This window comes from Anomaloglossus baeobatrachus, chromosome 5 (genome assembly GCF_048569485.1).
Source record: "Anomaloglossus baeobatrachus isolate aAnoBae1 chromosome 5, aAnoBae1.hap1, whole genome shotgun sequence".
NCBI classification, from domain to species: Eukaryota; Metazoa; Chordata; class Amphibia; order Anura; family Aromobatidae; genus Anomaloglossus; species Anomaloglossus baeobatrachus.
The window spans coordinates 10,543,647-10,561,229 of record NC_134357.1 but is presented as its reverse complement, the minus strand read 5'-3'; the positions used below and the strand labels follow the sequence as shown (position 1 = coordinate 10,561,229).

The 17,583-nt window shown below is 52.6% G+C and overlaps 1 protein-coding gene across 3 annotated transcripts in view; it reads right to left on the bottom strand.

Moving 5' to 3' along the window:
- Nucleotides 1-1,017: 1,017 nt before the first annotated feature.
- The window catches only part of GPAM (glycerol-3-phosphate acyltransferase, mitochondrial), a 57,883-nt gene continuing 41,317 nt past the window's right edge, over nt 1,018-17,583 (bottom strand). For all 3 annotated transcript variants that reach the window (XM_075348215.1, XM_075348217.1, XM_075348218.1), the window contains 5 exons: nt 16,861-16,938; nt 16,425-16,562; nt 9,646-9,835; nt 7,966-8,024; nt 1,018-3,036 (listed from right to left, as the gene is read on the bottom strand). In XM_075348215.1, the coding sequence (XP_075204330.1) occupies nt 2,920-3,036; nt 7,966-8,024; nt 9,646-9,835; nt 16,425-16,562; nt 16,861-16,938 (582 nt within the window). In that variant the 3' untranslated portion in view covers nt 1,018-2,919. The remainder of the gene's footprint in view (nt 3,037-7,965; nt 8,025-9,645; nt 9,836-16,424; nt 16,563-16,860; nt 16,939-17,583) is intronic.

Below are 17,583 nucleotides of genomic sequence, written 5' to 3'. Positions count from 1 at the left end.
CCACTAGAGGAAGCTCACTACATACAGATTTATACAGTCACCACTAGAGGGAGCTCACTACATACAGATTTATACAGTCACCACTAGAGGGAGCTCTCTACATACAGATTTATACAGTCACCACTAGAGGGAGCTCACTACATACAGATTTATACAGCCACCACTAGAGGGAGCTCACTACATACAGATTTATACAGCCACCACTAGAGGAAGCTCACTACATACAGATTTATACAGCCACCACTAGAGGAGCTCTCTACATACAGATTTATACAGTTACCACTAGAGGGAGCTCACTACATACAGATTTATACAGCCATCACTAGAGGGAGCTCACTACATACAGATTTATACAGCCACCACTAGAGGGAGCTCACTACATACAGATTTATACAGCCACCACTAGAGGGAGCTCACTACATACAGATTTATACAGCCACCACTAGAGGGAGCTCACTACATACAGATCTATACAGCCACCACTAGAGGGAGCTCCCTACATACAGATTTATACAGCCACCACTAGAGGGAGCTCACTACATACAGATTTATACAGTCACCACTAGAGGGAGCTCACTACATACAGATTTATACAGCCACCACTAGAGGGAGCTCACTACATACAGATTTATACAGCCACCACTAGAGGGAGCTCACTACATACAGATTTATACAGTCACCACTAGAGGGAGCTCACTACATACAGATTTATACAGCCACCACTAGAGGGAGCTCACTACATACAGATTTATACAGCCACCACTAGAGGGAGCTCACTACATACAGATTTATACAGTCACCACTAGAGGGAGCTCACTACATACAGATTTATACAGCCACCACTAGAGGGAGCTCACTGCATACAGATTTATACAGCCACCACTAGAGGGAGCTCACTGCATACAGATTTATACAGCCACCACTAGAGGGAGCTCACTACATACAGATTTATACAGCCACCACTAGAGGGAGCTCACTACATACAGATTTATACAGCCACCACTAGAGGGAGCTCACTACATACAGATTTATACAGCCACCACTAGAGGGAGCTCGCTACATACAGATTTATACAGTCACCACTAGAGGGAGCTCACTACATACAGATTTATACAGCCACCACTAGAGGGAGCTCACTACATACAGATTTATACAGCCACCACTAGAGGGAGCTCACTATATACAGATTTATACAGTCATCACTAGAGGGAGCTCACTATATACAGAATTATACAGTCACCACTAGAGGGAGCTCACTACATACAGATTTATACAGCCACCACTAGAGGGAGCTCACTACATACAGATTTATACAGCCACCACTAGAGGGAGCTCACTATATACAGATTTATACAGTCATCACTAGAGGGAGCTCACTATATACAGAATTATACAGCCACCACTAGAGAGAGCTCACTACATACAGATTTATACAGCCACCACTAGGGGGAGCTCACTGTCTACAGATTTATACAGCCATCACTAGAGGGATCTCACTACATACAGGTTTATACAGCCACCACTAGAGGGAGCTCACTTCATGCAGATTTATACAGTCACCACTAGAGGGAGCTCACTACATGCAGATTTGTACAGCCACCACTAGAGGGAGCTCACTACATACAGATTTATACAGCCACCACTAGGGGGAGCTCAATGTGTACATCTATTACTCAGCCACCGCTAAGGGGAGATCAGTGCATACAGTCAGATTATGGGGCGCTCACTACACTCAGATTTATAAACCTTAGCATGGTAAGGGGTGCCTGACCATTTTTTTGCCTGAGGAGCCAGTCCGCCCTCGCAATTCATACATGTCTATAACAATCCATTCTTTGCTAAATACAAAGTATCACTCTCATGTGCATCAATGCAAAATGTCAATGGACTAAAACTAGCAACAAGCAAACTGATTTGTGAAGGATGCGGCCGTAGAGCCCGGCGAGCACTGGAACGACGCTCCGTCCTCCACTCATTTGTGCTTTAAGTTATTTGAAACATTATGGACGCCGTAAAAACAACAACTACAAACAAGCAAAGAGTCGTCTGCCGCACTCTGCGGGCAACACGCGCATCGCGACACACAACAGGACGCGTCAGGGCAGTGACAATTATGTAACCAACGCCATAGACACAAATGTAGATCAGGCCCGACCCCGATAATCATCCAAAAGGCCAAACGGAGACCTGAAAAGTTACAGCTCAGTTCACATCCCCCCCCCCCCACAAGATGTACAGTCCCTAAAATGGGTGATAATAGAACTTTTTGCAGATTTAGAGTTACATTATTTTTGCATGCATTTCCTATTATTGCCTAAATTAAAAATTAATTATTTGTGATTTAATTTTGCGGTTGCATTATTTATAAAAAAAAAAAGTCATAGCTTTTCAGCCCTAGAAAGTGGCAGAGGCCGCAGCGTGCCGTCCCATAGTGCTGAAACGAGTAGTGGGCCTACATATAGCATGAAGATGCCGGAGCGACTGTAAAAAAAAAAAAAAAAAAAAAAAAAAAAAAAAAGTAACAAAAGAGTTGTAAGAAAAAAACAAAGTTGCATACCATTGAAATACCTTTGCATTACCCAAATAGAGAAGCAAATGACGGCGCGGCTCATTCACAGGCCCGGATCCGCAGCAGAGACTGGAGGGGCAGATACAGTAGTGGTAAAATCAGAGCAGATCACAGCCCTGATAGTGTCACATCTCGCACACGCGGTGCTGTGCGTCGCGCAGCGTCACTATTTAGATCACTGGTCGGAATATCTGCAATTAAAAAAATAGTGGCGACCGGTCACAGTTTTATGGGCGCTGGAAGATCCTGGGTCCATGGTGCAGGCACTTGTCTGTCGAGGTGTCATTTCCAGCTGTTATGTAGTGTAACCAGAGCGAGACGTACCGCCATATGTCGTCACCGACCCTCGTCTACAATACCATAAAAGCCACAATAAAGTCCAGCAGCTTGTGGCGGGTGCTGTGAGGTAAGAACGTGCTGCTCAAGTCCAACAAGGTATTACGATTCTCTTTGTGAACTTGGAAAACCTGGAAAAAAAAAAACAGAAACGTGCGTAAGAGGATGCAAAACCCCCCAAAAACAGGAACAGAGGGGGTCACAAACTATCAGGGCAGGTGTTAGGGTGTAGATGCAGTATAATGTGGACACTGCAGAGCGGTATGTCAGGGACACTTTATGGCAGTATTTTCTACATTGTTTAAATAACTATTTATAATATTAATTCTCAAAAATTTAAAAGCAAATAAATATTTTTGTAAACAAATTCCTTTACCTCGGAAAACAAAAAAGCATCAACTACAGCAGTGACCACACTGTGTGCACCCGCCTCGCCAGCATCGTGACCTATGACCTCCCATCATGCACTTCTGCAGCAGCGCTCCACAACCCCATATATGAGGCTTCATAACAGAAGCCCCCGCCGCTGCGAGCGAGCGCGCTAATCCACAATGGCCGCCATAAAGGAAAATCTTCAGTGTAAAAACATCTCAAGGATTCAGAAAACTGAGATGAAAGTAAAAAGCGGTGTACTCCGGGCGGGGGAGAGAATAATGGCATCCGCAGATGAATGGAGGCGCCCGCTGCAGGGTCTGGTGAGGGGCAGGTTCTCATCTCTCCAGGACGCCGGCTATTCAAAGGCTCTTCTTCTCCGCCGCGGCTCGGATACGTCGCCCACTATGTTGCGGTTTGTTCCTGCTCCCCTCCTATCTCTCCGGCTGACCCCCGGGACCCTCACATATCAGCACATGGGGTTTTAAAGCACCTGAGGATTTTATCATTAGATAATAACAAAAGAAAAAAAAATTGCTGAGTGCATCAATCCCGGGGGCTGCGCTGTTCAAAGGGATGAGTGGTGTGGCAGCAAAAGTGGCAGAGCGACGGAGGGATGAGCGATCATAACTAGTGCAGAGCGACGGAGGGATGAGCCATCATAACTAGTGCAGAGCGACGGAGGGATGAGCGATCATAACTAGTGCAGAGCGACGGAGGGATGAGCGATCATAACTAGTGCAGAGCGACGGAGGGATGAGCGATCATAACTAGTGCAGAGCGACGGAGGGATGAGCCATCATAACTAGTGCAGAGCGACGGAGGGATGAGCCATCATAACTAGTGCAGAGCGACGGAGGGATGAGCCATCATAACTAGTGCAGAGCGACGGAGGGATGAGCCATCATAACTAGTGCAGAGCGACGGAGGGATGAGCGATCATAACTAGTGCAGAGCGACGGAGGGATGAGCGATCATAACTAGTGCAGAGCGACGGAGGGATGAGCGATCATAACTAGTGCAGAGCGACGGAGGGATGAGCGATCATAACTAGTGCAGAGCGACGGAGGGATGAGCGATCATAACTAGTGCAGAGCGACGGAGGGATGAGCGATCATAACTAGTGCAGAGCGACGGAGGGATGAGCGATCATAACTAGTGCAGAGCGACGGAGGGATGAGCGATCATAACTAGTGCAGAGCGACGGAGGGATGAGCGATCATAACTAGTGCAGAGCGACGGAGGGATGAGCGATCATAACTAGTGCAGAGCGACGGAGGGATGAGCGATCATAACTAGTGCAGAGCGACGGAGGAATGAGCGATCATAACTAGTGCAGAGCGACGGAGGGATGAGCGATCATAACTAGTGCAGAGCGACGGAGGGATGAGCGATCATAACTAGTGCAGAGCGACGGAGGGATGAGCCATCATAACTAGTGCAGAGCAACGGAGGGATGAGCCATCATAACTAGTGCAGAGCGACGGAGGGATGAGCCATCATAACTAGTGCAGAGCGACGGAAGGATGAGCGATCATAGCTAGTGCAGAGCGACGGAGGGATGAGCGATCATAGCTAGTGCAGAGCGACGGAGGGATGAGCGATCATAACTAGTGCAGAGCGACGGAGGGATGAGCGATCATAACTAGTGCAGAGCGACGGAGGGATGAGCGATCATAACTAGTGCAGAGCGACGGAGGGATGAGCGATCATAACTAGTGCAGAGCGACGGAGGGATGAGCGATCATAACTAGTGCAGAGCGACGGAGGGATGAGCGATCATAACTAGTGCAGAGCGACGGAGGGATGAGCCATCATAACTAGTGCAGAGCGACGGAGGGATGAGCGATCATAACTAGTGCAGAGCGACGGAGGGATGAGCGATCATAACTAGTGCAGAGCGACGGAGGGATGAGCGATCATAACTAGTGCAGAGCGACGGAGGAATGAGCGATCATAACTAGTGCAGAGCGACGGAGGGATGAGCGATCATAACTAGTGCAGAGCGACGGAAGGATGAGCGATCATAGCTAGTGCAGAGCGACGGAGGGATGAGCGATCATAGCTAGTGCAGAGCGACGGAGGGATGAGCGATCATAACTAGTGCAGAGCGACGGAGGGATGAGCGATCATAACTAGTGCAGAGCGACAGAGGGATGAGCGATCATAACTAGTGTAGAGCGACAGAGGGATGAGCGATCATAACTAGTGTAGAGCGACGGAGGGATGAGCGATCATAACTAGTGTAGAGCGACGGAGGGATGAGCGATCATAACTAGTGCAGAGCGACGGAGGGATGAGCCATCATAACTAGTGCAGAGCGACGGAGGGATGAGCCATCATAACTAGTGCAGAGCGACGGAGGGATGAGCCATCATAACTAGTGCAGAGCGACGGAGGGATGAGCGATCATAACTAGTGCAGAGCGACGGAGGGATGAGCGATCATAACTAGTGCAGAGCGACGGAGGGATGAGCGATCATAACTAGTGCAGAGCGACGGAGGGATGAGCGATCATAACTAGTGCAGAGCGACGGAGGGATGAGCGATCATAACTAGTGCAGAGCGACGGAGGGATGAGCGATCATAACTAGTGCAGAGCGACGGAGGGATGAGCGATCATAACTAGTGCAGAGCGACGGAGGAATGAGCGATCATAACTAGTGCAGAGCGACGGAGGGATGAGCGATCATAACTAGTGCAGAGCGACGGAAGGATGAGCGATCATAGCTAGTGCAGAGCGACGGAGGGATGAGCGATCATAGCTAGTGCAGAGCGACGGAGGGATGAGCGATCATAACTAGTGCAGAGCGACGGAGGGATGAGCCATCATAACTAGTGCAGAGCGACGGAGGGATGAGCGATCATAACTAGTGCAGAGCGACGGAGGGATGAGCGATCATAACTAGTGCAGAGCGACGGAGGGATGAGCGATCATAACTAGTGCAGAGCGACGGAGGGATGAGCGATCATAACTAGTGCAGAGCGACGGAGGCATGAGCGATCATAACTAGTGCAGAGCGACGGAAGGATGAGCAATCAGCCCCAGTGCAGAGCGACGGAGGAATGAGCCATCACAACTAGTGCAGAGCAACGGAGGGATGAGCGATCATAACTAGTGCAGAGCGACGGAGGGATGAGCCATCATAACTAGTGCAGAGCGACGGAGGGATGAGCGATCATAACTAGTGCAGAGCGACGGAGGGATGAGCCATCATAACTAGTGCAGAGCGACGGAGGGATGAGCCATCATAACTAGTGCAGAGCGACGGATGAGCAATCAGCCCCAGTGCAGAGCGGAGGACGGATGAGCAATCAGCCCCAGTGCAGAGCGGAGGACGGATGAGCAATCAGCCCCAGTGCAGAGCGGAGGACGGATGAGCAATCAGCCCCAGTGCAGAGCGGAGGACGGATGAGCAATCAGCCCCAGTGCAGAGCGGAGGACGGATGAGCAATCAGCCCCAGTGCAGAGCGGAGGACGGATGAGCAATCAGCCCCAGTGCAGAGCGGAGGACGGATCAGCAATCAGCCCCAGTGCAGAGCGGAGGACGGATCAGCAATCAGCCCCAGTGCAGAGCGGAGGACGGATCAGCAATCAGCCCCAGTGCAGAGCGAAGGACGGATCAGCAATCGGCCCCAGTGCAGAGCGGAGGACGGATGAGCAATCAGCCCTAGTGCAGAGCGGAGGACGGATGAGCAATCAGCCCCAGTGCAGAAGCGGAGGACGGATGAGCAATCAGCACCAGTGCAGAGCGGAGGACGGATGAGCAATCAGCCCCAGTGCAGAGCGGAGGACGGATGAGCAATCAGCTCCAGTGCAGAGTGGAGGACGGATGAGCAATCAGCTCCAGTGCAGAGTGGAGGACGGATGAGCAATCAGCCCCAGTGCAGAAGCGGAGGACGGATGAGCAATCAGCCCCAGTGCAGAGCGGAGGATGGATGAGCAATCAGCCCCAGTGCAGAAGCGGAGGACGGATGAGCAATCAGCCCCAGTGCAGAGCGGAGGACGGATGAGCAATCAGCCCCAGTGCAGAGCGGAGGACGGATCAGCAATCAGCCCCAGTGCAGAGCGGAGGACGGATCAGCAATCAGCCCCAGTGCAGAGCGGAGGACGGATCAGCAATCAGCCCCAGTGCAGAGCGAAGGACGGATCAGCAATCGGCCCCAGTGCAGAGCGGAGGACGGATCAGCAATCAGCCCCAGTGCAGAAGCGGAGGACGGATGAGCGATCAGCCCCAGTGCAGAAGCGGAGGACGGATGAGCGATCAGCCCCAGTGCAGAGCGGAGGACGGATCAGTGATCATAACCAGTGCAGAGCGGAGGACGGATCAGTGATCATAACCAGTGCAGAGCGGAGGACGGATCAGTGATCATAACCAGTGCAGAGCGGAGGACGGATCAGTGATCATAACCAGTGCAGAGCGGAGGACGGATCAGTGATCATAACCAGTGCAGAGCGGAGGACGGATGAGCGATCAGCCCCAGTGCAAAGCAACAAAAAAAGAAAACAACAAATAAACAAAAAAAGTTTCTCCTGTAAATTTCCTGCTGTTTTCCCTCGGGGCGGAGGGGTTTCGCTGTGGGGGGTTTCATCGCCCTTTTGCTCATCAGACACGTCTGCAGATAAATCTCAAGCATAACCTTACACAACAGAATCGACATTTTAGGAGGGAAGTGGAAATCCTCACCCCGAGGTCCACGAAGGTCTTCACTGCATTTCTCGCGAGGCACAGAGTGGCGCTTTCAGCTGAAAAGAGAAAAGAAGAGTGTGAGTCCAACACATCCGAAACCCTGGGAAGTGAAGTCACCAGGACGGTGCGAACAGAGCGCAACACAGGAAAACACGGAAAAAGAAGACCGCAGAAACAAAACTATGAGACTAAACAAAAACATAATGACCCGGCAGTCGCCTGTGTATCAACTGTCTCCTATTCAAGTGTACAGCTTCGAACAGCGCCATTTAATTGAAGAGGGACGGGCGGGCGCTCCCTCGCCTCCGCGAAGAGGAGGGACGGGCGGGCGCTCCCTCGCCTCCGCGAAGAGGAGGGACGGGCGGGCGCTCCCTCGCCTCCGCGAAGAGGAGGGACGGGCGGGCGCTCCCTCGCCTCCGCGAAGAGGAGGGACGGGCGGGCGCTCCCTCGCCTCCGCGAAGAGGAGGGACGGGCGGGCGCTCCCTCGCCTCCGCGAAGAGGAGGGACGGGCGGGCGCTCCCTCGCCTCCGCGAAGAGGAGGGACGGGCGGGCGCTCCCTCGCCTCCGCGAAGAGGAGGGACGGGCGGGCGCTCCCTCGCCTCCGCGAAGAGGAGGGACGGGCGGGCGCTCCCTCGCCTCCGCGAAGAGGAGGGACGGGCGGGCGCTCCCTCGCCTCCGCGAAGAGGAGGGACGGGCGGGCGCTCCCTCGCCTCCGCGAAGAGGAGGGACGGGCGGGCGCTCCCTCGCCTCCGCGAAGAGGGACGGGCGGGCGCTCCTTCGCCTCCGCGAAGAGGGACGGGCGGGCGCTCCCTCGCCTCCGCAAAGAGGGACGGGCGGGCGCTCCCTCGCCTCCGCAAAGAGGGACGGGCGGGCGCTCCCTCGCCTCCGCAAAGAGGGACGGGCGGGCGCTCCCTCGCCTCCGCAAAGAGGGACGGGCGGGCGCTCCCTCGCCTTCATGATGAGATATGGGGGGCACTCGCTTGTGTGCATGAACAGAGACGCTTGTCTTGCTCTATAAGCAGGAATGGATTTGGGGAGAGGTCTGGGCGGTGGTTGAGGGGTCCAGATGTTAGACCCCACTTGGGAATGGTTAGTAATATAGTCTTGTTTAGATATCACTCAACATTTAGTGTAAGTAGAATCTTCGCGGCTGTAACAGATTGATTAGGGGGCTGCTGACAGTCACAGGCGATGTCTTCTGATGCCCCCGGGGCCTGATATAAAGGACGTACAATCATGGAACAGACTGGGGGGGGGGGGAATGGGTCGCACAACTGAAGACGACAGACCAGGAATCAAATCATTCCAATGCTGCCCCCCAGTGTTCAGCTCAGGTACTGCAGCCGAAAAAACCCAGCGACAGTAATCAAAGTCAAATCATCTCTGCGGCTGTGAAAGCCGGGTCACGCGGCACGAACCCCAAAAAGAGCTTCAAAGACCCTTGTTGGATCGTCATTATCTGATCCCTCAAAGTCAGGAATATGGCGCAATGTCACATTGCATCGCAGGGGCCATCACTATCCGGGGCTGGGGCTCAGACGGCGTTTCAGGAGGATACGCCGTACGCTCCACATCCCGGCCTGGAGCGCCACCTACTGCACAGACCTTCTACTACCACTGAGCCGCACAGGAGAATATAAAGCGCCAAATGGGCATTAGGAGACCAGGACGACTTACTGTAGACGGCGACTTTCCGCTCCGTCCTGGCCAGCAGGTATTTGTGCAGATTTTGGGTGAACTCTCGTTCTGTAACGGGTCCGGTGAAGGTGTGGATGAAGGACGCAGCAGAGCTGTACGCTTCCAGGATCGGCCCCAGCAGCCGCTGCAGGAACGTGACGAAGCCGCGATGCTCCGGCGCCGGGCTCACCTGTAGCAAACACCGGAGGGCAATGTAATACCGCCAGAGAGGAAGCGGGCGACCTGTGCTCAGATCACATAATGCTGCAACTACTAATGGGGGAGGTGGAAATGGATATAGGAACCTGCAAACACTAATGGGGAGGTGGTAATGAGATATATGCGCCTGCTGTTACTAATGGGGGAGGTGGTAATGAGATATAGGAATCTACAAAGACTAATGGGGGAGGTGGAAATGAGATATAGGAACCTACAAAGACTAATGGGGGAGGTGGTAATGAGATATAGGAACCTGCTGTTACTAATGGGGGAGGTGGTAATGAGATATAGGACTCTACAAAGATTAATGGGGGAGGTGGAAATGAGATATATGCGCCTGCTGTTACTAATGGGGAGGTGGTAATGAGATATAGGAGACTGATGTGACAAATGAGGGAGGTGGAAATGAGTTATAGGAGCCTGCGAAGGCTAATGGGGGAAGTGGAAATGAGATATAGGAGCCTGCAAAGACCAATGGGGGAAGTGGAAATGAGATATAGGAGCCTGCTGTGACTAATGGGGGAGGTGGAAAAAGAGAATTTTGTTTACTTACCGTAAATTCTTTTTCTTATAGTTCCGTCATGGGAGACCCAGACCATGGGTGTATGCTACTGCCCCCGGAGGACACACAAAGTTACTACACTCAAAAACGTGTAGCTCCTCCCTCCTAGCATATACACCCCCTGCCAGCCAGATCTAGCCAGTTTAGTGCAAAAGCTGAAGGAGGACATCCACCCACAAGAAGAGACAGAGTAAAATCCGGAAGAACCGGAACCTCAGTCTACAACAATAACAGCCGGTGAAGACACACGGAACAAGAACTTGCCAATAGGCAATAGGGAGGGTGCTGGGTCTCCCATGACGGAACTATAAGAAAAAGAATTTACGGTAAGTAAACAAAATTCTCTTTTTCTTTATCGTTCCTATGGGAGACCCAGACCATGGGACGTTCAAAAGCAGTCCATGGGTGGGAATAACCAGACAACTGAGAAGCAGGCAAACCTAACTTCACAAATGGGCGATAGACGCCGGAAAAATGCGTCTGCCGAGCCCACGTCTGCCAAGCATGAGCATGCCTTGGAAAGTGCTTCGAAAAAGTATGCAGACTAATTCGAGCTGCAGAGTGACAGACCTACTGGGCCGTAACCTGGTGCCTGAAAGCCCAAGAAAAAAAGGCGCCAACAGGTCTGACTAAATGTGCTCTGATTCCCGATGGGGAAGGCACTTGAGTACACTTGTAGGTCTCAGAAATGGCTGCCCCAGCCAACGATCAGGGTCGGCTTAGATGCCGAGAGACCGCTACGCTGACGAACAGTCAGCACCAGAGAGGTGCACCGCCTAATAACGGCGGTGCGAGACACATAGATCCGGAGCGCCCGCACCAGATCTAGGATATGCAACGCTTCCTTAAGCGATGAACAGGAGCCGGACAAAAGGAAGGCAGGAAAATTGCCCCGAATAAGGTGGAAGCAGTAACCGCCTTAGGGAAAAAGTCCGGAGTCGGATGAAGACCACCTTGTCTTGATGCAAAAGACCAAAAAAAGGGGGTGACTCCGAGGGAGTGCAGCCAGAACTCTCTGGCGGGAAATTATAGCCACTAGAAAGAGTACTTTCTGTGAAAGACACAACAAAGAAACCTCCCGAAGATGGCGCAAGGGGGGTTTCCGGGAACCGGGAGGACCGGATTAAGGTCCGAGGTCTCCATAGGCCGCCGGAAGGCGGAATGATGTGAGATGCGCCCTTAAAGGAGCGCACCGGAGCCAGCCGGACGATTCGCCGCTGGCACATACTGACAGAGCCGAGACCTGTCCCTTAAGAGGGATAGTCCTAGCTGTAGACCGGACTGTGGAAGGGACAGGAGGGTCGGCAAGGCCAAAAAAGGTCAAAGGACACTTTGGAGCTCGAGTCATAGTGGAGATGACTTCAGGAAGGATATCAGAAGTCGCTAAGATCCAGGACTCAAGAGCTACGCCGTCATTCTGAGAATCCAGAATTCTGACGGGGAAAAAACGGACCTCTTGGGAAAAGGTCTGAACGGTCCGGAAGATGCGAAGGCAACCCAACGGACAGAAGGAGCAGGTCAGAGTACGAAGCCTGCTTGGGTCAGTCTGGAGAATGACCCGACGACCCCCTTTACCGATCTTGCGCAGGACTCTGGACAAGAGGTAGAGGATGAAATTCTTAAAGAGACAAAGCTGGGATCAAACATGAACCAGTGTGTCTACCGCAAAACCTGAGGATTGTGGACCACGGTAGGACAGCTGAAATAGCCTGCCTCGTAGATTTCACATCTAGGATGTGGACTGCGGATACGGTGGACTAGGATTCCCTTGTCCACTGAAGGATGTTGAGCCGCCATGATTGCCAGGCGGCTGAGTGTCCCGCCTGGAAGCTGGTGTAGGAAAACGCTGTCACGTTGTCCGACTGGACTCGAATGTGCCTAGCCGCCCACAGATGGTGAAGGCTTAGAGGGCAAGAAATACAGCCCTGATTTCCAGCACATTGATCCAGAGGGCTGATTCGGACAGAGTCCAAGCGCCCTGCGCTCCACGGTGGAGATATACTGCTCCCAAGGCGGATAAGCTAGCATCCTGGTGAGGATCACCCGGAACGGGCCAGAAAAGGAGCGCCCCTGAGACAGAGTGGCCGAAGCCACCACTGAAACGAGCCCCTGGTCGGTGGCGAAGCCACCACCCCGTGGGAGGAGTGAGTTCGCTTGTACAGCGGAAAACATCCAGTCTCAGAGGACGCAGGAAAAGCTGGCAAGGAACCGCTTCCATTGACGCCCTGAGAACCTCTGGTTCGAGGTCAGAGTGGACTTGGGCAGAAAGACAAGCCACCCGATAGGTCAGAGTGGCGAGAGTGAACGAAGCACTCTGCTAAGAGGCAGCACTGGATGAAAACCCAACAAGAAGGCCGTCCAGGGCCAAAGATCACTGCCAAACCCTAGGGGGGCAGGACCCTGATCACAGCTGCCCCACTGAGGATAATCGAGGGGCCTTGGCTAACCCCAAGGGAAGAGCCACGATTGGACCACTCCGATTGTCAAAACGCAGTCAACGCTGGTGTGAAACTGCGATTGACCCTGCCGATAGGCATCTCTGATGCCGATGGTTGCTAGGGAATCTCCTTGGGGTCTTGATTGATCCGGTGAAAAAAACACACGGAACAAAACCAAGACTCGATGTGAAAACGCCACACCTGGCTATGCTTGAAAAGCTAAAGATCCAGGTCGAAAGGCACCGCCCTCTTCGGGGAAAAATCTCAGAACCGTTCCCAGACGGGAACCGGTACAATTACTCCATTGGCCTGCTAGAAATGCCACGGCCTGTGAGAAGGCGGCGGCCTTGGAGCAGGGAGGAGATAACAGAGAAAAACTGTTTGGCGGGTGGACAGAAGTCCATCCTGTAGCCAAGGGAGATAAAGTCTCGCCCCCACTGAACGGAGACGTGTGAGAGCCCTACGTCGCCAGTGGAGAGAGCCTGCCACCGACCAAGGAGGTTGTTGGCGTGGCTAAATAGCTCGGAGGAAGCTGACTCAGTGACAGCATCTCCTGCGGCCTTCTGAAGACGCAGCTTCGAGCTATTTGGTTCTATGGACCTAGGCTGAGCTAGAGGACGATCAGATGGAGGAACGGAAACCACCGAAACCTCGACTGATTCCTGTCCTGGACAGGTTCCCTGGTTTAGGTTTGTGGCAAGGAAGAACACTTCCCGCCATAGCTTCCTTAATTTCACTCAGTTGGTTCCGAGGAAACTGGTCCCACCTAGTGGGAGCCCAGCAGGAAACCTCCATAGAGGCATCTGCCTTCCAAATCCGAAGCCACAGAAGCCTGCGGATAGCGAGGAAGGTAGCCCAGATCACCGCCGTGCGGCGTCCAGCATGGCAGACCTGGTATAGGATGAAAGGACTGAAGTCTGTAAGTTCAGGCAACCGTTTTGGCATAGAGTCCCTGTGAGAGGATGCATCTCCTCCAGAGAAGCAGAGAAGGTACAAAAAAACCGCACTGCTGTAAGCTGAGGGGAACAAAGCTCCTGCCGTCCCCATACCGACTGGGCCCAAAGGACAACCAGGCGGACCGCAGAACCGTAAGTGAGGAGCCATCAGGCACTGACATAACGGCCCGGGCTGAGCCACCCGAGGTGAATGAGCCCACTACTTGACCACCGTTGGTGGACAGGGGAAATCCAGTCCTCAGAATCACGCTTCATGAGAAGCGATCAGAGCGGACCCTGGGCTGGTCACAGGGGCCTGAAAACTGGAGAGGTTAAGGAACACACGTTGTGTTCACCTAGATAAGGTAACACCGGCGGATTGAGGTCCAGTACAAAATCAATGTACCGTAGGATCCATATAGAGGTGCCGTCCGCCACTGATACAACTATCCGGGCTGAAAGTCTAGACACCGGAGTGGCTACCCTTGGCAGATGAGTACACTCCTTGACCACCTCAGATGGGAGGGGGAGACAGGCAGCAGAACTCCGCTGTGGGGTCTGCAGGATAGGCTGTGGGCTTGGACGCAGCGGGCTGAAAACTGGAGTGGTGAGAACACACTCCTCGTCATGTTAAAAGCATACTGATGCATTTCTGCCAGCGGGGAACACTTCCCTGATCAGGCGGATGGAGGTCCAGTACAAGAATAATGGACGTAATCCAATCATTCACATCTGCGTCACCTACGGACGGAACGTCCGAGCCCGTGGTAGAGACATCCTCCTCGTCCAGCGAGTCAGCTCGTATCGGAGCTGCGGGACGGGGAGGACAGGGGACCCTGCGTCTCCCTGTCAGGAGGACGGGGTCTGAGTCCAGGAGAGTCCCTTGTGAGCTTTGCTGAGCGAAGCAGAAAACGCCCTAAGAAGGGGGCTGCATGCTCAGCAGATGCCGGGACAGCCGACCCCTGGATAGGATTCCTACGGGGGTCAGCCACCGAACAGCAGCTGGAGGGACCATTAATGAGCTCCCATGTGTTATGAGCTCGGGATAGCCGTACGAGACTACCTGCAGTGGATAATAAAAAACAGCCTGCAGTCTCGCTCTGTGACATGCTGCAGAGGTGGGGGCTCTGTCTAGAATACCCAAGACAGAGGTTCAGCCTGGGAAGAATCCCGGCTGAGGCATCTTGCCACTATCCACCGCATAAGAACCGTTACAGTGTGTCGGTTCAGGCATATAAGGTTACATGCAGAACATGTAGTGTACAGCCTTGCTGCTAGAGTGAGACATGCTGCTGAGGAGGAGATTCTATGATAAAGAATTAACTCCTTCAGAATGCACTGAGAGTGAATAAAAGTGCACAACCAGAGGTTGTGACTTATCAGGCCGCTATTATGTGTGCCCTCCAGATTCCAAGCCTGGACCCCCAGCCATATATCCACTCCCTCTGCACTGCAGAGCAGCCAGCGCCGACCAGAGTACTGAGACGCTGAGAAAATGGCGCCATGAGGGGGGGCGGGGGTTAACCCAGAAGCGGGAATCGGAGGGCGCAGGAGATGTACAGGGGAGGGAATCATCTCATCAGATATGAGTGTCCTCCCCTGTGCAGAGCGGCCGTGGGCGGCTCTGCGGCGTCCCCCTGCATGCTGACATGCAGGGGAACGAAAACGAAACTAGGCCGCGGCTGAAGCCGGGGCCTAGAGTTATACATGCGGCCGAGAATCAGGCAACATCGGCGCGGTTCCCAGTAAAAAACCGTGGAACCGGCCGGAAACACAGTAAAAGCAGCATTATCAAGCATCACTGTCCCCCACATTAAAAGTGCCCCACATTGCAGAAAGGACCCTCTGAATAACGTCTCTATACTTAGCTTTGAGACGCAGGGTCCAGTCCCTGGTGGGGTGGGGGTTAGTGCTCCTTCCAGCAGGGTCCTGCACAAGGGCTGCGGATGGAGGCCGGTCTCCTGCAAGGCAGAGAGAACCGTGTTGGCTCCCACTTCAGCCAGAGCCCAAGCATGGGATGGTGAAGGAGCGCGGCATGAAGGGCTCCTGCCCTGAAGTCAACCTTAACAGCACTGCCGCCAGGGGAGTGTGAAGGGACATGCCGGGAGTCCAGTGGACCCGCTTTTCTTCCAAATCTTTAGAAAAAAATGAAAAATCAAAGAGAATGCATGTGTGTGTGTGATTCCTCCTGACACAAAGCAAAAAACTGGCTAGATCTGGCTGGCAGGGGGTGTATATGCTAGGAGGGAGGAGCTACACGTTTTTGAGTGTAGTAACTTTGTGTGTCCTCCGGGGGCAGTAGCATACACCCATGGTCTGGGTCTCCCATAGGAACGATAAAGAAATAAGATATAGGAGCCTGCTGTGACTAATGGGGGAGGTGGAAATGAGATATAGGAACCTGCTGTGACTAATGGGGATGGCAATAATGAGATATAAGAGACTGCTGTGACTAATGGGGGAGGATAGTGCTCTGCGATTTGGCGATATGGAAGGAGCGGCCATGTCTTCTATGCAGTTGGCTCCAGTCCCAGGACAGCCCCCGGCATACAATGCACACGGCCATACGGGGGGCTTTGCATGCAGCGGTATGGACCCCTCTATTAATCAGGTCACTTTTCGTACCTTCAGATAACGATCTCTTTGCTCCTCTCCAAAATCGCTGTCCTCGTCCTCCTCGTCGCCCCTCCACCGCATGTGGTCCGCCATCTTGCTGTCCCAGGTGGGCTCCGTGAGATTCGGGCTCCCGTCCTCCTGATCTTCCTTACATTGAAAAATGGAGAAAGGAAAACCAGGAGCATTCAGTGTCCCCTGCCATCCGCAATACCGCAGCTCATCACAGGTGTAATCTTGTCCGATACTCCAGTCACACCCAGAGCTGCATTCATACTTCTGCTACCCAATAAGTGAAGCCCAGATCCGTCCCACCAGCACAAAACACCACCCTGCGCTACACACACACTGCACTAGCGAGGACTCAGCAGAGCAGTAAATGCAGCTCTGGATGTGACTGGAGTACAGAACATAATGGCAGATTTACAGCAGGACACAAAGCAATTACCTCCGCCACCAGGAGCACCCCGTACGTGATCAGCCGCTGCAGCGCCTCGTGGCAAACCTGGTAAAACATCTGGCAAGACTGAAAGCCAAAAACTCCTGTAAGGACAATACATTCTCCTCCTCCAGTCCACTGCCCATTATAGCGGACTTCAGCACCATATGGCGATATTACTGCTAATTATGGAGGACTGTATAAAGCCGCCACATGGGCGCTGAGTGTCAGTATTATTTAACTGCTCCATGGAATGGCCACATGGTCACTAATTGTGTGTGTCCAGTGTATGGTCCTGCAATATGGACACTAAGTGGCGGTATTAATCAACTATTTTATGGTTCAACTACATGTACACGAGTAAAGGTACTCACTATATTGTACCACTACATGTGTACTAAGTGGCGGCATTATTCGTTCACTGTATGGCAGCACTACTTGTGTACTAAGTGGAGGTATTATTCATTCACTGCATGGCGGCAGTACATGTCTACTAAGTAGCAGTATTATTCGTTCACTGTATGGCAGCATTACATGTGTACTAAGTGGCAGTATTCATTCACTGGATGGTAGAATTACGTGTACTAAGTGGCGGTATTATTTGTTCCCTGTATGGCAGCACTACATGTGTACTAAGTGGCGGTATTATTGGTGCACTGTATGGCAGCATTACATACAGTAGGTACTAAGTGGAGGTATTATTTGTTCACTGTATAGCAGCACTACATGTGT